The 21,093-nt window shown below is 37.6% G+C and overlaps 1 protein-coding gene across 1 annotated transcript in view; it reads left to right on the forward strand.

Annotated features, from left to right (window-relative positions):
• Positions 1-211: 211 nt before the first annotated feature.
• The window catches only part of fasn (fatty acid synthase), a 72,424-nt gene continuing 51,542 nt past the window's right edge, over positions 212-21,093 (forward strand). Inside the window, exons 1-2 of the mRNA XM_084740472.1 lie at positions 212-425; positions 10,275-10,410. Coding sequence (XP_084596598.1) covers positions 10,284-10,410 — 127 coding nt within the window. The 5' untranslated portion in view covers positions 212-425; positions 10,275-10,283. The remainder of the gene's footprint in view (positions 426-10,274; positions 10,411-21,093) is intronic.

The raw sequence follows: 21,093 nt of genomic DNA on the forward strand, positions 1-21,093 counted from the left end.
TGAGTTTGAACTACAGTAACCCCGTCTCAACATTTTGCTTTTTTTCTCTTGGTGACTGTGTGGGCGTTCAACGAATTACTCCATCACTGGCTGGATCCGAGAGCCCTACCTCTTTTCTCATTGGACTGCGCGGCCAAGCCAAGCTGTCAGCCCATGTGGCGTGGCCAGGCACAATGTGAGACATTTAAATTCATCCGAGAAAAAAAGAGTCAAAGAAGGACAGAAGCTAACGATAAGTTTATAGACAAGGAAGCAAAAGAGACAGACGTTCCTCTCTGCGGCGGCTGTAAGACAGACACTGCCGTGGACCATCATTGGACATCTAACGGGAAATAAGCAATACATGCCAAACACACGCTAACGTCTCACGAAGCGGTTCGAAAACGTGATTTTACGAGGACATCAAACCAGTCTGTGCGACTCAGGTAAGTCCTAACGGCTAATATCTGTCGCGTCACTCCCCACCGCGTGGCTTTATTACCTGGATAGGGATGAACAGCAGTTAATTACTGTTGTGTGCTCAGTGTAAAGAAGGGACACTTTTCATTAACTATTAATTGACGTTTTTTCTTCATCGTGTAGGTAGTAAACTTCTGCATTAGGCTCGCTTTCCTGCTGTATCATCATGTCGCTCTTATTTCCATGAATGATAACTTTTATTAATGGTTGTCTGCTTCCTCTTGATGGAGATTCTCGATGTAGGTGGATCACATTCAAAACCATTTTGCAGTCGTTCTCATGTTGCTTATTCTCAAAATATTATGCATTGTATTATGAGATAGAACGCGTTGCTGACGATAAAGGCCACCTTAAATTGCCCCCCAAATTAACTAAGATTGGTGCGTTTGTTTTAATGAGTGCGTAGGTCAGGACAGTTCCGCCTTTACTGCACTCAGGTGATAACGCTTGCTGATATAAATGCTACTATCCAGTAAAATGCTGTGAATTACAGCTCAGCTGTCTATAAAGGGTGGATCCAATAATGCCTCTGCATCGTTGCCCAAACAGATTTGAAGAAGCTATCGTGCTTTCAGATTCAGTATCTTATTTATCGGCCATTTGACCTTTGTAAGTCGGACCCTCCATCAGATAAACCTGCCAGTGTAAAGGAAACTGCTGTCAAATCCAATTGTAAGTCTAAGACCTGAAATATGTGCCGAACCCAACAGGACCCGATGGGTTTGGGTCGGGCCAGGCCGGGCCAGGCTGGGCTGTACTCCTCGCATATTTCATGAGCCTAGAGATTCAGCTGTATCATCGTCATCATAATTTTATTATTATTATTATTATTATTATTATTATTATTATTATTATTATTGTCAGTAGTATTTTTTTCCCCAATTTTTTTTTTTTTTTTTTTTTACCATTTTCTTCCATTCCATTTCTATTTGGTATATACAGAGGGAAGCTTGTTAATAAAAATGTACGGCTATAATCGGGTTTGGGCTGAAATATGCTAATGAGAGACAGGTTCAGGTCGGGTTTGGACAGAATTTTGTTGGGCTTGGGCCTTTTCGGGCTCAACTTTTCAGGCCCGATTAAGATTTTAAGCTGTGCTGGTCACTGTGCTGTATGGAGTGAATAACACGATAATAATAATGCGAGTGATCTGTTGTTATCATCATAATGACATTGCAGTCAGATGCTGCTCTGCATGCTGTCCTTCTGGCAGCTTGTCACAGGAATGAGACACAGATGGGAGGCCATGATTAACACCTCACAGCAGCATGGCATAAGGACTTAAGGTCACTGAGGCGACCAGCCACCTGAGACTTTACAAACTCCTATTCCCATTCGCCAGTCTATGGGGGGTAGAATAAGTCTTTCAGATTGTGGACTCACTGTTTCCTCCATTGACTTGAAGGTGGCTTTTACTTGTTGTGTGTTGCTGTCAGGCCTGGCTGCTGGATGAGATGAAAAAGTATCTTGGCAGTCGATCCTGTAGTGACTAACAGGCACAATAATGTCTGGCTACAACATGGCTGAGTTATACAAAGAAATGAATAATGACACAAAGACACAAGTAAATTCAGTGTAGTTTTCTCACATGGTTGTGGAATTAGCTGTGTGTGTGTGGTATGGAGGTGGTAATGAAAAGAAACCGGCAGCCAGACTGGCTACTCCTGTGGTCTGCAACCTTTATGATAAAAAATGCGATTTTTTTTTAAAAATAAATCTGTGTGGACCCACAACTATCATATTCTTTCTTTTGCCTGGCAACTTTTTTTTTGATTTGGCATCCATAGCTATCTCATGGAGATTCAAGAAAACTAGCCACCATCAGTATTTAGGTGACAAAATATTTTTGGCATATAGGCAACATATTTTTACAGTTAAAATATGAATCAGTTTATACTGTAAAAAAAATAGTTGAGACAACTCAAAGTTTAAAGGCAAGGTACTGCAATACATTTTTGAGTTTTGAACCCACCTCAAACTTGAACTTTGAAATGGACTTTGAAAAGTTTTGATGACCTTCAGGTTATCTTTAGTTAAGATAATTGTTGCTATAATTCTGATGGTTTTTCTTTGGGTTTTAGAAACTTAAAAAAAGATGCATTTCAAAATTTGGTCACAGTGAGCTCTGAATCTGATTTGTCACTATTTTGATGCCAGAAAATAAGATGGTTTTAATTGAAAATATTACATTATGAGTATCATTAACTTTCACTTAAATGGATTTACTCTCTAATTTTTAAATACATTTTTCTTCTTTGTTATCAAAAAAGGAAAATTAGTTATCTCAACAAAAGATTTGTAGTGAGTAAAATTTTATCTAAACTGAGGACTTTGAGTTGGGCTCAGAACTTGAAAATTTATTTCAGTGTTGCCTTTAAGTTTGAGTTTTCTCAACTTTTTCATTTTTATAGTGTAGACTTACAACAATGATGAGTGAAAATCAAAATGTTAAAAGAAAATATATAATTTTTTGGTTGCAGACCCCTAGGCTGGTCCACGAGCCTCATGTAGTGTAATACTAACTAATCATAATTAACTAAGAAATGTTTTAAATAGCATGTGGTGTATAAATTGTGGTAATTTGCAAAATGAAAGGAGTTTTCAGTGACAGGGACAATACATGCAGGGAATTTGAATTACTAAATTGGAGGGGAAAATAAAGTAAATAAATAAATATAGTAAAGCCTGAACACAACGTGAGCCTGTGAAATATGTGAGAAATAAGGCCTGACCCAAACTTCTCAACACACCTTTTCTCTAAAATAACATAATGTAAATTCTTAAATGGTGAGGATCTTATGGGGATATGATGCATTGCTGTAAATTAAACTAGCCAACAGTAAAGTAGAGCTGGAAGATATTGACTAAATCAAATTCTATTTTTGAAAATATGCTTTGTCACTATATTGAAGGGAAGTTTGTTGGTGCTTTCACAAAATATTATCACAATGAGATTTTTGATAAACACTGTATATATAATAATTGAGTGGGTAAAGGCAACTTATAGAACAGCTAGAACAGTCTGGTAAGTTCATAAAATTATATTTCACTTTTAATATAATGCAGCTTTTAAAACCAGGAAAAGACAACACCTATGATTTATCACCATCCAACGATATCTTAAATCTAAGACTATCTAGTTTCATATCATGATATCTATATGTATTGATATTTTGCCCAGCCCTACTTTAAGGGATGTGTTTTCATAGAGCTTTGTCCTTGCAGTGATTCTGCAAAAAAGAGAAACTCATCTGGAAGTGAAAGGAACTGGTTTCAACTGTGCAACTGAGGAACAAGTTTGTCCTCTTCACAGAGGAAAGGACCATATACCTGCAGATTTATTAATGAGTTTCTCATTTGTCATCACTGTGTTCCCACCTTCTGGTTCTTTCCATCAGGTTATGTGACAAGTCAGGTCTTGTTGGGTGGTGCTGGATGAGCTAAGCAGTTAAATATCCAGAATATCAGGGCTGATGGGAACAGAATGATAATTGTAGAAGACAATGCAGTCATCCTTGAGTGATGATGAGCACAGCACGAGTCTGTTTTGAGGCAGATACAGTTTATTGGGTGCTGAGTAACTGTACAGTATACATGTTGACCAGCTCAGCTTGCAGCCACGTATAGACTACTTATACCTGCAGTCATATGCCGGGTGTTAGTATGTGATCTGGGTCAGGTAAGGCTAGATATTGTACTGAAGGTCCTATGTCTAATCCCAGGCCAGTGTATCCTGGAGTCCAAATCCCTTCAGCTACTGAGTCACGGAGAGGACCAGGACAGCCTGTCATACTGTGGCTATCCTCCTTCTACATGGGTTCACATGACTCTCATGGCCTGTATTTGATTCATTTACATAGCACAAAAGAAGTAATAGAGTGAAAACTGCTCATAGTGACCACAGTTACAGCATCCAGCTGCTAATATGGATCAAAAACCTTGGAGCAGAATCAGTCCTAAATAAATAAATAATTCATTTAGACCAGGGGTGTCAAACTCATTTTGGTTCAGGGGCCACATACAGACCAATTTGATCTCAAGTGGGCCAGACCAGTAAAATTAAAGCATAATCTATCGATTATTCTGCTGATTAATCGAGTAATCAGATAAGAAATATTGCGTGTTCTGCACGTTCTGTTTTTCTGTTACATTACTTTTGCTTTATTTAAGAACAATGGTAAATTGGTAAATTGCTAAAGTGAATATACTCAGTAAAGTAACTTTACTTTTACTGTTTTTACTTAATTTTTTACTTTTTTCAGGTAAAAGTAAAGGTAGTAATGTCTGCAGAAACCACAAACAGAAGATGGAACTAACTCTTTCAACTGAAACAGTCACCAGAATGTTTTGTTCACATGTTAAAATCACAACATTTTTCTTCTGGAGCAGGACAGACGCTCCCAGAACCCCAGAGGACAGGGGACTGGTTTACCAACATGCCACCTTTTTCTCCTCTTATGAGTTTGCAGGTCTGTAATTAGTCATCAAAAAATAACAATAAGAATACCATTAAAGTACAACAACAGCAATAAAAATGTTGATTTTTCAAAAATGGAAACAATAACATGCAAATTTTTTAAATTGTAATTAGGTATTTTTACATTGTGGTATTAGTGATTTTACTTAAATAAAGAATCAGAGTATTTTTTCCATCACAGCAGGTCAGTGATCAGTGTTTCAGTGACTCTCTGTGGATCAATGAATAGTGTTTTATTTATGGCAGCCCGCCACATTAAAAACATCGACACCGAGACATGATTTTCTATTTTGGAGCTATGCACCTTTTTTGGTCGTGTCTAGAAGGTAACTCTTTATTTGCACAACTCTAGCGAGATTTGTGTTCGTTATTTCTACTAATAATCAAACTCGTGCAATCTTTAGCGGGTCTAGGGTTCCCCTTCTAGACACGACCCTCTCTGTCTCTTTGTCAAACTACAGACAGCAGACTGTCTGTAAACAGCACGATGTTACACTCTGCAGTGTTTCACAAAAAGACTTTATTTGTGTGGACACCCAGGTTTGGTTTGTCACCAATTTTGTCATTTTTATTTTTTTAATCAGTCCGAGAGGATGACAGTATCAGTGATTGATTAGTGATCAGTCTGTCCTCCTCTCCTCCCTCACCTGTTCACTCTGCTGTGAGAAGGTCTGAAAGTTTCTCATAGTGAAACACAGACTCTCCTGTTTTATGTATAGGCCTCCTTATATGGTTGTTTAATTTTATAAGTGCATCTGGTTGGTGTCGATGTCATTAACCATCACGTTAGTTTCTGTTGTAATAAACTCCGTCATTAACAACAGTCTCCTCCACACGCAGCTTCTCTGCTGCTGTGAAAACTGAATCACGGGTGGGTTAATATGTAGGGAAAAACCCAGAATGCGAGTTAGGTTGTCTTTTTGTCTTTATAAAACATCCTGCCTAAAATGCCGTATTTCCCTATTGTCCTAATGCTTTTCTAAAAGATTGTAGAGCGCTTGAATACTGGGGGAAAAATCGCAAATTTTGTTCCAGTGTGAATAAAACCACAAAAAAACAAAAAACATTGAAACATATTTGCATAACATTTGCATGGGGGACTGCTATGATTGGTAGACCTGCAGGAAGCTATGATGACTGATCAAATTTGTGAAAAATTTGTGTTGAATGAACAAAATTGCAAGGTTTTGCAAATTCACAGCAAGTAGTTGAACATTTTTTTCACTTTGCCAAGCAGTGACCTGTCTGCTTCCAGCTGCTACCTTAGGCTGGTATATTGAAATCATGACATGACATTTTCTCTCAAAAAACAATATAGTCTCCTTGAAGCTTAGAACAAACGGCCAAAAACAAGCCAACAAGATCCAGTAGCAACACTGCAGTAAGTTAAATTTTATATACAGCAGTGTACTGTATTGTGGTATAATTTAATTTGAAAGCATTTGTAACAGCTGTTCTGCATTTTAAAACAGTAAATAGTGAAGCTGTCCATTGTATTACTTTATATTCATACAGTAAATATACAAAGGTTAATTAGATGGCAATGTGCATGAGAAGTAAAGAAAAGTATTTTAAAAAATCAGTTATAATAATCATAAATCAATAATTATATTGAACAGGATAGACATGATCACTGCAGTATTACACCCCTCATTCTGCCACATTATTCTGCATTGTGCAACTGACTTGTTTGTCTACTTTCTGTTGTTGTTTTACTCAAATTGGTATGCATTGTCTGTGCTGATGTGGATTACCAAGACAGAAACAGCATTACGTTGATTTAGTTGATTAGTCCAACAGAAAATGAAAATGGGTCTCTCACTTGTCCCCTAGATGGACGTGTCTTTGCAAATCAGTGCAGAGTTCTTTTGCATGATCGTCTTTATCCTGTGATTAAACACTGTCCAGATGAGAGGAGAATGTGGGAGTGTTCTTCTCTATCTGCAGTCTGAAATGAATGTGAATCAGCAGTTTTTCTAATTGCAATTATTTTTACTGATATTGTGATATGATATGCAATATTGGAGGGAATGATAACTTGTACATCATTATTCTTATTTTAATTGAAAATCTTATTAAAGGTCTGATTTTAACAGCGCTCTGTACCAAATGATGTTGAACAGCAATGATTTGTTGGTTAATCGATTAGTTGCCAGCTATGAAATTACTTGGCAATTATTTTGATAATCGATTCGGTCAGTCCGATCAGTTTGGATCTTTCTTTTTGTTTTTTTTGTTTTTTTGACTGTCCACATTCTCTAATTTCAGCTTCATAAATGTGGTTATTTCCTGGTTTCTTTGCTCCCTTCTGACAGTAAACAGAATATCTTTGAGTTGTAGACAAAACAAAACATTTGATAACAACATCTTGGACTTTGGGAAATGATCAATATTTTCTGACATTTTATGGATGAAGCAACTAATTGATTAGTAAAAAAGTATTATATTATTAAAGGGATAGTCCACCCAAAAATGAAAATTCACTCATTACCTACTCACCCTCATGCCTATTGCTGCTGGAGTTTAACAGGAAAATAGTGTTGCAGAATCTCCCAAACAATGGAAGTGAATGTTGACCAGTTTTAAAACATAAAAAACAAGTGGAAATAAAACATAAAATTCCCCCATACTGCTCATCTGGTGTAATCCAAGTCTCCTTAAGTCCGAACTTGCCATTTGCACACTGTCACAACACACACACCCAGTTCAGACACTGTGCATGTGAATGTGGCTCCAAGTTAAGGATCTGCAGTGAAGATACAGGCTAAAAACATGGTGTATATTTTTTTTTGTCTACTTGGCATGTTGGGGCTTTAGGAAACAGGGACTACACCAGATGAGTGGTATGGGGGAGCACATAGACATACATAAATATTATCAGATTGATCACTAGTTGAAAAATAGATCCAAACGTGAAGATAGGTTAAACGCATGGTTGTATGTCATGTTTGGACTGATTTTTCAGCAAGATTGTGACAGGATTGGTTTTTTTTCCCACCATTTCTGATATTTAATGGACCACACAACTAAACATTTAATCATAAAAATAATTGACAGATTAATTGATAGTGAAAATAATCATTAGTTCCAGCCCTACAAAGATATTTCCTTATGTCTGTAGAATCTGATGTGTAGGCCAGCACATCTCTCAGACGGGCAATATGGAGGCATTTACTTATTTATTTATTTCATTTGAAAACTGGTCATCATTCACTTCAGTTGTTTGGGAGATTCTGCAACCCCGTTTTCCTGTGAAACCCAGCAGTGTGTGGACTAAAATACTAAACCCGACCTTCAGTCGGCATGAGGTTCATTCTGAGTTTATACAGGATGTTGTGAGGGTGTCGAAAGCCATCTTGGCTGCTCTACATTGTGATAGTGACATGGTGGTTTAATTTAGAGGAGCTCTGTCCCAAGCTGCCAGCTCATTGGTTTACAGGTCTGGCCCTGCTGACACGAAAATGCTTGGCCTAGAAACAAGGAACAAAGCCCAAGATATACACACACACATACACACAGTACAAGATAGATCTGCTCAATCATGTACACACTGGTCTATCAGCAGACTACATTGTCTGCTCAAAGTGCTCTTTCATGCGTGCTCAGAGGGACTCCTCATCTCCAAACCTGCCAGTCAATGCCAACACAATTACATATGCTTCAGCAATGAAACATGATGAACACACTGTTCAATTACTGCCAAATTTCACATTTCACTATGAAAGTCTTAACTTATTCCAACTGCTAAATCTTTTACTTGTAATTTTAATGTAGGGCCTGACCTTAACTAATGACCAGTCCCAAATAGAATTATTTTTGTTTTAGCCACCACCAAGCATTACGTCACATGCAAATATATTTTTGAGTCCTACAGGGCTGTCAAATGCACACGCATGGGTTGGCAGTATGGTGTTTGTTTTGATTAGAGAGACGGTGTCCATTCTAAATATCAGCTGTAGTTGAGGGGCTGCAAAGGTTTTATCAAGGCACAGTGTTGATCTGTAGTAGAGAAACTTATCCCTTGCTCCTGTAGTGTGTACAGCATATGTGTCAAACTCAAGGCCTGCAGGCCACATCCAGCCCGCGATTCAATTATATACGGTCCGCGAGATAATTTCATGTGTCTATTATGAATGACCCGTTGGTAAACAGCACTCCCACCACTCATACTACAAATCCCTCAATGCACTGCGACAGCTACTGCGCAACTCCAGAAATAAATCAGCTCGCAGTCGTGAAGATGCAAGCTTCTGTCAAATGACAATGTAAACAGGCTCGTCTGTTTAAGCAACTGACTCAGTGTAAAAAAACAGAAGTATATGAGGAGGGAGATGAGCGAGTGCTGATGGAGCTGCAGCTCCACCTGGAACCAGGTGAAAGTAAAAATAAGGCTGACCCACAGCAGAGAGAGAGAGAGAGGGAGAGTCAATATGAACAGATGTGTCGACTTGATATAAAAAAACTTTTCACGATCATGAATCATAATATTAATGTATACTACTGTGGTGCGCGCTTTTTTTACTCCAAGTCTGATTTGTGTACTTTTAAATACTTAATTGCTGCATTATTGTAAGTCATGATGAAGAGTCCAGACTGTCTCTCCTCTTCATCTCCTCAGTGTGTGTCAGTGTGCAGTTTAACCTTTTCCTAAAATACTGCTGATTCTGTGGTGTTAAATTTTAAATCTGAAGCCTGCAGTGTACCATAGAAGCTACAGTTGACTTTTCTGTTGAAGTTCTCAGTGCGTTTTGGCCTTAATGTTAAATTGAGCAGGTCAATATGTTCATCTGTACCTGATGGACTGATGGGTTTGTAATATTATTATATGAGCATTTTTTTATGTCAAATGCAGTGTCATTGAGGGTTTGCATGATTAAATTGTACAATATCTTGTGTGCAGACAAAAAGCAAGCATTTTCAAATGTAACGCCCACCTGGATATGTGAGCTTAAATATTCTGAGCTGAAATATTCTTGTTTTCCTTTGTTATTGTTGAAGAAAAAGAAATATTTTAAATCTTATTTATTTTATTGAGGAAAAGGTTGTTGCAGTCTGGCTGTTCAAATTCATATTTCTGAATAAAACATAGTCAGTTTTAGACAGTTTAATAAATGTTAATCCTGTTTGGCCCCCGACTTAAGACTGTGTTTTAAAGTTTGGCCCCTTCTGTGATTGAGTTTGACACCCCTGGTGTACAGGATTATTATTGCATTTCACTGTGCAGTCCTTTATTCTATAATGACAATAAACCTTAAAACATGGATCCCATTTATTACAGGTTGAATACAATAAATATCACTCTTATCATTGACCCCTCTCTCTCTCTCTCTGTTTACAGTAATTCAGCATGGATGAGATAGTCATAGCAGGGATATCAGGCCGTTTGCCCGAGTCTAACAACCTGGAGGAATTCTGGGAAAATCTCATAAATGGTGTGGACATGGTAACAGAGGACAACCGACGGTGGACACCAGGTGAGACCCTCATAAAGCTGGATGTTCATTGATTGGCCAGGGTCAGAAATACATTTTTGTGCCATGTGGCACAAAGAATGACAGGTTTAATTGATTGATTGATTGATTGATTGATTGATTGATTGATTGATTAGTAACTGAAATACTTAAAATATACTCACATTTCCCTGTGGAGTCATTGAGGATGAAAATGCTGTGAAGACTGTTGACTTACATGTAGTTCTAGCACAGTTACAACACACAACACAGACAATAAAAGCAGCTACAGGATGGTTTGATGTGGATTTTCAGTGACTTGTCAGTGTATTTTGGGTAGGGACACAAGTAATATGTTTTTTCCATTTTAGGTCTGTATTAAAGTACAGTAAAGAAATGGTAGGGAATTTAATTTAGCTTAATTCAGTTCAAATTTGTTTGTATGGCACCAAATCATAACAAAGTTAACTCAAGGCACTTCTCAGATAGAGCAGGTGTAGACCGTACTCTTTATAAAGCCATTTGTCCCCACCAAGAGCAAGCATTGCAGTGGCTAGTGAGGAAAAACTTCCCTTTAAGTCAGAAACCTCGAACAGACCCAGGCTCTTTATTAAGGGTGGGGGCCATCTGCCAGAACAAAAAGAGGGAGAGAAGGGGGGAGAAAAGATTCAAAGTAATAGTAATGTTAGCAGTAGTGGTGATGATACTGACAATAATCATAATAATTAGAATAGCAAGAATATTCATGGAGATCAATAATACCAGCACCACTACCATTACTGCATCCAGTAATAATAAAACTTATAGTTGAAGCAGTCAGTGTTGAGCAGCCATTACAGGTGTGTTGCAGCCACAGATCCAAACTCTGCAGCTGCTCCTGGACTCAAACTGTGGACATTGTGGTTTATGGTTGATTCACAACATCCCTGTCTATGTCTCTAGTGAACGTAAAACACTGACTATTAAATAATCATTAAATACTATTTTACATTTTCTCCAAAGTCCTGCAGGTTACAGCCAGGACTTATTATATTTTTATATTAAGATTATGAATAGAGGGAATGCAAGCTCGCCAGATCATAGAATCTCGCACACGCGGTGCAACAGTTTGCTGCAGTAAAACTTTGCAGTGAGAAAAACAGACGCAGAAGTAGGGCTGCGCGGTATACACGGTATGACGGTAGAAACAATATCAATTTGGCCATGTTAGAGATTTGTGCTCTGCTGTCATACCGTCGATGACATCATCACACCTGTCTCTGTGTGAAATGGATGTTGAGCAGAAAAATGTCATCTGCAAGATGTGTGGAGTAGCGCTCGGCTCAAACACCGGGTCAGTCTACGACCCGGGCCTATAACCAATGAATTATTAATAGATTTTATTTTTTACGGGACACTTCTATTTTAACAAGTGCAACTTTTCTAGTCTTTCCGGCGCTGGTTTAGCTGATCAGAAGACGCACAGACCAACTGCAGAGAAGCTGTGTGTGGAGGAGACTGTTGTTAATGACGGAGTTTATTACAACAGAAACTAATCAATCACTGATACCGTCATCCTCTCGGACTGATTAAAAAAATAAAAATGCCAAAATTGGTGACAAACCAAACCTGGGTGTCCACACAAATAAAGTCGTTGTGTAAAACACTGCAGAGTGTAACATCATGCTGTTTACAGACAGTCTGCTGTCATTAGTTTGACAGAGAGACAGAGAGGGTCGTCTCTAGAAGGGAACCCTAGACCCGCTAAAGATCACGTGAGTTTGAGTATTTTAGTAGAAATAACGGAAACAAATCTTGCGAGAGTTGTGCAAATAAAGAGTTACCTTCTGACACGACCGAAAAAGGTGCGCGGCTGCAAAAATAGAAAATCATGTCGTGGTGCCGATGTTTTTAATGTGGCGGGCTGCCATAAATAAAACACTATTCACTGAACCACAGAGAGTCACTGAAACACTGATCACTGACCTGCTGTGATGGAAAAAATACTCACATTCTTTACTTAGGTATTTTTTTTACAGACTTTTACAGGATTACAGAACCTTTTCACTGTTTTTGCCATTTGCTTTATAGAAAACCCCTCTTACTTGAAGTACTGTTTACAATATCCACTTTATTTTTGTAAGAATTTTTGTACTTCTGAGGCACTATCCTTACTTCTGTTGTTCTTCTGTACAATAAATGCTCAAAAAATTACATTATATCTTTGCTTTTTTGTTGTTGTTGTTTTTTAAATCAATTTAATTTTGCTAAGGGACTACAAAATCCATTCAGAAACACTTCCATTATAAGTTTTACACCAAGACATTTATACCGTGATATATACCGTTACCATGAAGGGATTCAATTTATACTGTGATATGAATTTTGGGTCATACCGCCCAGCCCTACGCAGAAGTTAAATGAGTCTGGATGAGAAAATGTTTGAGGAGACACATCAACACAGGTTGTTTATTCTTCAGCCAGAACAGGAGGTGAGATTTTAACTGTCCCTCTGTGAACAGCAGTCTGCTGCTGGCTAACATTAGAAAAATGAAGAACTACAAATTTTACAGCTGTTTTGTAACATCGTCATCTGCTCTGTCTCCTTGTTGACTGTCTGTCTTCTTTTTATCCTGTTCTTGGAATCTTTCGCTAACACCAACTTCATGCAAGCATGTGTCTGAGTGTGTGTAGCTGTGATCAGCGCTGTGGTAGGTGTGACATCACAGTTAGTTTGTCTGTTGCGTGCATGACGTGACCATTGTGCAGAACACATGTGTGTGACAATGATTGGCACAGGATTGGATATGTGACCGTGACCGGCCGGTCTCTGGTCAGGGCCGGTCATGCTGAAAATCGGCCGGTTACTGGTCTCTGGCCGGTCAATTGGTGCATCCCTAGTTGAAGTCTGTATTATGTGTGAAGAGATATACCGTTGTAATTGTAGTCACTTCCCTCTCTCATGTGTCTTCCTCTCATCTTAAAGCCGAAGATGTGAGGAGGATAAGCGAGGACAGAGGAATGGTGTTTACCAAACAGGCATTCTGGTTCAGTCGTCCAGCATAATTTTGAGAAGACAGTAGCTACTCTTGATGCACAGAATCTCAACTCTCAAATGTGGTCAAATAACCCAGCAGGCACTGAATGTCTAATCAAGGTGTCCTGTCAGGTTCAAAAATAGTTCCAAAATTAAAGTTGTGCCAATGTCCAGGACATTACCTGGCCATCAGCTGTATGTCCTTCTTGGGCATTCTCGCAAAAACGAAATATGTCATTCTCACAAATAGGCCTATTCAGCTGGTCTGCTAAACTTGATGTCCTCAGCATTCATCATTTTTATACTCCCTAAAAACTGAAAATAATAAGTCAACTAAGTCTGAAAATAGTAAGCCAGCATTCACACAGGACTCTGTGTGAAACAGTCTGCTCCTTACATGTACTTTTTTGCTCCTCATACTATGCAACCTGACTTTCTGGCAGAAAGCCACAAGGCAAACTTCTCCCACGTGCAACCAAACACAGCCTGTTTAATATAAAATCACTGCACTCCTGATGAGTGCTGCTTCCACGTGATTATAGATGTATTGATGTAAAGTGACTGACACCAGTAAACAATTAAAATATTCTACTGAAAGATGTGACGGAGCAATATGAACCGTCATAAATATTCAAGATGAAATTCATAGTGTCATTAGTTTCTGAAAGACCTCATGTACAATAATTCTGACTTTAGCAGCTTATTATTATAGTGTTGGACTATATAACCACAACATTGCAGCTGATTTTACAAGGAAATGATCCAAGATGACTTTGGAATGAAAGTAAATAAAGAGCTAGAACAACAACAGACAGTGTTACAGGATATTTCTTAGTAGGAATGTCCCGATCCGATAATGTGATCGGAAATCGGGGCCGATCACGTGATTTTTTTGAAATGATCGGAATCGGGTGGAAATTATCGGATTTAACCTTACAAAACAACAAGCTTGGCCATGTTCACGTTTTAAATTCATCCTGAGGTACAAAGAGATTGTCAAATGGAATGACAGTGGCTTAGTTTTAATTTTAATAAGTTCCACAACATCAGTATTCATTGTTGCACAGATGGAAACAACACCATAAATGGGCGGGGAATTCAGACAACATAATAGTAGTGAGCTGGTAGTTAGTAGGCTAACACAGGGCAAACGTGTCACCTCGGGACAGTGAAAATGTCTGCAGTTTGGAGGTATTTTAAACTGGACAGCGAAGGCAGTGCAACAGCCACTTGTAATGTGTGCAAATTGGGCATTTCGCATGGTGGAAATGTGGATGTGATCTCTTTTTTCTTCTTATTAATGAATTGCTGAAGTATCGGATCGGGACTCGGTATCAGTAGATACTCAAAATCAAATGACTCGGACTCAGACTCGGGGGCAAAAAAATGTGATCAGGACATCCCTATTTCTTAGTATTCATTTTATACACACATCTAATAATTTTTATAACTCACTGTCATTTTTCCCTATAACCAATTTGACAGATCAGTTTAGTTACCCAAGATACATTTCATGTCACACACTGGTGTGAAAGGCATCCAGTGGATTTTGACCTCTAGTAGCGCTTTGGAACAGAGTGGATCTGTGTCTTGTTTGCCTTGTGTAGACACACAATAAGGCAAAGTTTTATTACAGCAGACTGTTGCACTGCATCCGCAAGATTCCATGCACATCCACATGGCTGATGATATTCCTGCCTGATATTACAATTGCGATATGATTTGTGATATTAGAGGTAATGATAATTTCTACATCATAATTCTAATTTTGATTGAAAATCCAAACACTAACCCAGTGCATTTTGGATTTTGGTGGGTAGCACTGAAAATGTCAGAGGGCACAGAGCTGCAGTCAAGATTTAGTTAGCCTAGCTTGGCTGGCCTGAGATAAATAACTCTTCATTGTATAGTATATATTTAACAGTTTATTGAACATTATTTAAAATGTTTTATTTCTTTCCTCCTTTTATTTTTTTCCCCCAATCAGCTGGAGCTACACAGTCACCCCCTGATGCATCAACACAACAGCGTATAGAAATGTAGAGAAAAAAGTGAAAATTTGTAAAGCAGTATTCATACTGGTGTGAATAAACTTATCACTGTTAGTCTGAACATACAGTAGCATCTGTATCATTTGGGGGCGCCTGGGTAGCTCCTTTGATAGAGCATGCATCCCATGTACGGAGGTTGTGAGTCCTTTGCAACGGCCGTGGGTACAAATCCTGCCTGTGGCCCTTTGCTTTGTGTCATTCCCCCACTCTCTCTCTCTCTCTCTCTCTCTCTCTCTCTCTCTCTCTCTCTCTCTCTCTCTCTCCATTTTCTGTTATATCTTCAGCTGTTCTGTCCATTAAAGGCATTAAAAAAGCCCAAACAATATTATTAAAAAAATCTAATGGTTTTATTTAAGAGCAGTGGTTCATTTTTAGGTCACTCATGTATTTAGTCACTTTTCTTATTTTACAGCAGTCATGTTTTCTTTTTTATATGTTATATGTTTTACTTCCTTATAAGCTTCCATTAGTATCTGTTGCTCATTGGGTTTAAACTGCACAAGACACATCTTCCATTTCCATTTCAGCATCAGTAAATCTGAAGTCTGAAGACATTAACCTGAATTATTTAACCTGGCTTGACCTAGTTGCACCTCCTCAGTCTGGCTATACCATCATAAAACATGTAGAACCAGGATGAATTGACCAGTCTAGGTCAAGCCTCACTTGTTCCTCTTATTCTGGATTTCTGAATTCTGCTTTTGTGAAATTGCCTCCTGGCTCTCTCCAAAGTTCAATGATGCACCTAACAGCTGTGCTGAAGCTGAGCTATTCACACAATGTATTATATTGACTTGAGTGAAGAGGGCTACTGCATGAAAACATACGTTCACACTGACATGTTTAACTATTGAATAAAACAATCTAACGGACAGAGGCTTTGTGCGAAAGTAGCAACAGGAATTTAAAACAAAAGCCAGCATTTTGTCACTAATGCTCCACAGTGAGCCATTTTCTCAGTAAGCAGGTTGACTGTGTCTGTGATTAGACACTGCTTTAGTCAGTGGGACTTTATGTCAGATGGACAACCACAGACAGTTGTGCTGTGGAAAAATGTACATTTTCAGTAGGTCCTGGGGAACGGGATTCCTGGGAAATCTAATCAAGACCCGTTCCCTTCACTGTATTTTCTGGGAAATGGGAAAAAAAACATTATTTGTTCATCTTTTATAAACACAGAATATATTCAGGAAAACATAGTCTGACAGCTTACTGTCATAAAACATGCAATGGATATGTATGTGCTGTGTGCCAATAAAACACCACACGGCCTGCTAATAGTAGTAGATATGACGAAGATATAACATGAATTGTGTTCTTTTGCCTTAATAATGATCAAAATAGTACACAAAAAAGGTAAGATTAGGGACACGTGTAATTCTTGTTGCGTTTAGTGTTGCTTGAAATGACCAGGACTTAGCTGAAGTTATGCCTTTTAAAAAAAGTTAATTTCCCGGGACTCCCAGGAAAATTGGTCTCTTTTCTCGGGATAGAAAAAGTCTCATTTTTGAGAAAAATATTAATCCCTAGTAAATAGCAGTTATCCAGCAGGTGTGAATATTTCACAAAGGCAGAATTTAGTAATCCAGGATAAAAGAGAACATGAGTCTTGACCTAGTCTGGTTAGTTCATCTTGGTTCTATGCGTTTCATGATGGTTAAGGAGGAGGCTCAGGAGTTTCATCTAGGCCAATCCAGGTTTAAGTAATCCAGGAAAATGTCTTACGAGGAAGCCAAACATATAATGTGTGTAATCAGGGATGGAAGTAACTAATTACAATTATTCAAGTTACTGTAATTAAATAATTTTTATTTGTACTTTCATGAGTAGATATTCAAGTCTGTACTTTTACTTGTACTCAAGTATGCATTACACCATGTAATCTACTTAGTTAGTTTTAAAATCATAATTGAGTACTAAGTACAAGTTGAATTAATATCCAAACTTTTTATCTGCATTTTTGTAGCCTATCAGGTGATCTGATCACAAATGGGCCAATGAGAACAAGGACATATGGATGAAAAACTAAACACTGCAGCAGCACATTTTTGGAGTGAGGAAGTTAATAATGAATCATTAATCAATTAAATGCTGTTGAAAATTTAAAAATGTATTCATGGATATTTAATCAACAGAAATGGCAGCAACTGTTTTGTCTGGTGGAGCCATTTGTTCAATAAAGAAACTTTAAGTAAAAATGAGGGAAAAAAAGAAAGAAATCTAAAAATTATAAATTATTAATCGATTAATCGCATTTTTAACTATAAAATGCACAAAATAGCTGAGGTGGCCGTGAGCACTGAACAGAACAGAGTTCTTTCAGAGTTATTTACTTAAGTATTTTTCAAATACCAGTTCTTTTACTTGTAATTGAGTATTATTTTAGTAATGTAACAGTACTAGTACTTGAGTAGATTTTCAGTACTCTTTACAAGACTGTATGTAATATAATATAATGTATAAAAGGAAAATAGCCTCTGTGATATAAGAAAAGTGATTGAATGTGGAGTGGACTTAAAATATACATTTACTTACTAACCACTAACCACTACTAAAACACTTAACTGAAACCATTGTAATTCTTACATCATTCATGAAGTTATTCATGTAGAATATGCTCATGGCTCTGAATATTTACCATACATACTTTCATAAAGTACTGATTTACCGGGGGTAATGGTTGAAGGATGTTTCTGATCATCTTTACAGCTATAATAATATGTCCATCAAACTTCTAACAATATGAACAGCTGTTTACTTAAAAACAAAATTACCTGAATAATAATAATGTTAAAAAATTTCAAATAATAGTAAATAATAGCATCCGTAAATGAATGCACCTGTGTTTTTTTAAAAAAGGGGCGTTTGATGCATCGTTTGACTCTTCTTCTGCACAAAGTGAAGCGATCACAAGCTGTCCACTTCAGTCAGAATGAAGAAGTTGTTATGATATAGAGCTGTTAAAAATATGAAAACAGAACAAAGAAACACTGTTGCTGCCAGTAATGCAGGAGAAGAAGAAAGCTGGCAGAAAGTTGATCGACTGAATGTGATCTTAATGCTGCCGTTTATTTCTAACATGACAATTGCACACTAAACAGTTAAACTAACGTAAACATACAGCACATTAAACATGATGTTGTCAGTCTGACACTGTCCCATGATGACAGAGACTAGCAGATCACTTCAGTTTTTGGCCAAATCAAAGTAAAATGAATGTAACTGATTGAAGATTTTTTTTTTTTTCGTGATAAAGGATAGGATAGACTCATCAGTTGTCCAATCAAAGTTCTGAGCTGTAATATCAGCAATGCAAAATGGACTTTAAATAGTAGTAGTAGTGTCTGCAGTTGCTTCATTGTTCTTTTAGTGTGTGGATGATACACTGTGTAAATTGAAAGCATTAATATGACCTGAGGCAAATGTGGAAAAAATTACTCTGCATCACCAAATGGAGGTTCTTGTGACAGCGCGATGCATACAGTTTGTGTTACTGTTACATAACATTATGTTTCTACATTATACGCTTTATTATGAATGTACAGCTCAGCAACTTTTCATTTTTAATGTCTTCCCTCAGTGTATAATCAATATTGCTTATAAAGAACTTTGTAAGGAAAAGAACTGGTTAAAGAGCAGCAGTTTATACAGTTGATTTAATCTGAAACTCAGAACATATCCTGCTCCCTACCAGAGGGGTATTCCATCAATGTGGACAAAGGAAAAGCCTGGCTAAGTTAAGTGAGAGATCTGTTCCATGACTGCAGCTTAAAGAAATCCCTGCTCAGTAACCATGGTAAAACACAAAAAAATGAAGTAAGTTTGTACATCTTCTCTAAAATGATTTTAATGGCTTTTTGTTTTTTTTGCTACATAGTACAACTGAAGATAGACAAGAAAAGAAGGAATGACAGAAGGAGGACAACATGTAGGTTGGCCTCAGGTTGAAATCAAACCCATGTTGCTGCTGAGGCCTCAGTACATGGGGTGGACACTACTCTACTAAGTGAGCGGATAGGACAGGACAACCCACAGCGGCACAGCATTATCTTTCCATTTATAGGTGTATGTTTTTGCTCATTGTCTCCTTCATTTTGTTAGTTGCGGCAGTATTGTCCTTTTTTCATAATTACCCCTTTATATTAATTCTTATTAATCTGCTGGGTTTGTTCTGCAGCTGAGATGAAAATCTCTCTCATTTTCTGAGTCTAAATGCTTCCTCAGTATTGTTTCAGTGAGTGCTAGTCGGTCACATCCTGACAGTGACTGTGAATTTTAGCAACAGCTTTTAGCAACTTCACTTGCCAAAACTTGATATTCTGTCTCGTCCAACCCTATTCCACTTTTATTTTTATACATCACATCTTTCCCAGTTTTAATAACTTCCCTTTTTTTCTACGTCATCTCTGCTGTCCCACTTTTCCCAGTCATTCCTTCCTTGAAGTATTTTCCTCTTTGTGAATAAAAGACTCATCCCTCAGTGCCTGGCAACTGTCTTAAGCTCACATTCATGTGCTTTAAAAGGTTGGACTGAGCCAGCTGACGCTGCTGAGACCACACAGCGGGCATCATGAGAGAGTAGAAAGAATAAAAAGGAAACCAGACAAAGCAATACGAGGTTTGTGGCCTGAGGGCGTCCCTGCACAGTCACAGAGAACAAAAACGGAGAAAAAAGGGAAATGACAGACGTCTTCTTTATGATGAATAAAGTACAGTAAGCAGGTTATGTCCAACTGGAGGTAAACTCCTACACAGTCAGAGTACAAAGTAGCCCTTTTGAAGCTCACTTTTGCTGCATTGCTATTCATTTGCACTGCAGCAGAAGAGTAACAAATAGCTCAGTTGGTAGAGCATTGGCCCCATGTACTGAGGCTGTTAGTCCTCTGCAGTGGTCGCTGGTTTGATTCCCGCCTGTGGCCCATTTGCTGCGTGTCATTCCCCCTACTCCTTTTCCTGTCATATCTTCAGCTGTCCCTATCCAAAATAAAGGCAAAAAGCCCAAAAAATAGTCTTTAAAAAAAGAAAGGCTTCATCTACAGACGTCCTCTGTGTGCAAGCTCAGTGGTGCCACAGTCCAAGTGGCTGGAAAAACTTTGGATGTGAACTAGTTTATTGCAAGTAGGACAGTTCATGTTTTTCCTGCACTGCACACGTGTGGCAATTCTTCACTTTGTACATTTTTTAATGATGACAGGTTCACTGTACATGATCCTATCCTTACTCCATGTCTCTTTAAAAAAACATTCATCATTTAACACAGAATATTTTTTAATTAATCAATATTTAAGGAGATACACATTTTTGTTTTGTTTTTTGTTTTGTTTTTTTTTAACTTTTAAACTTTATTTAGATTTTTCACAAAAATGACAGTATTGTATATATATTGTATATGTACATTGGGTGTCATTGTATGGCCAAATAAGACAGAGGAAAACACAAAGGAAAACAGTGACATGTAGAGAAAAACACAAAAACAACTGAAGAGAAGAAAAAACAAAACAGACCTAAATGAAAAAAATATTAAAAGATAATAATAAAATAAATAAATCAAAATGACACAATTGAGTGTGTGTGTGTGTGTGTGTATATATATATATATATATATATATATATATGTGTGTATATATATATATATATATA

Source organism: Lutjanus erythropterus, chromosome 17, assembly GCF_056507025.1.
Source record: "Lutjanus erythropterus isolate fLutEry1 chromosome 17, fLutEry1.hap2, whole genome shotgun sequence".
NCBI classification, from domain to species: Eukaryota; Metazoa; Chordata; class Actinopteri; order Lutjaniformes; family Lutjanidae; genus Lutjanus; species Lutjanus erythropterus.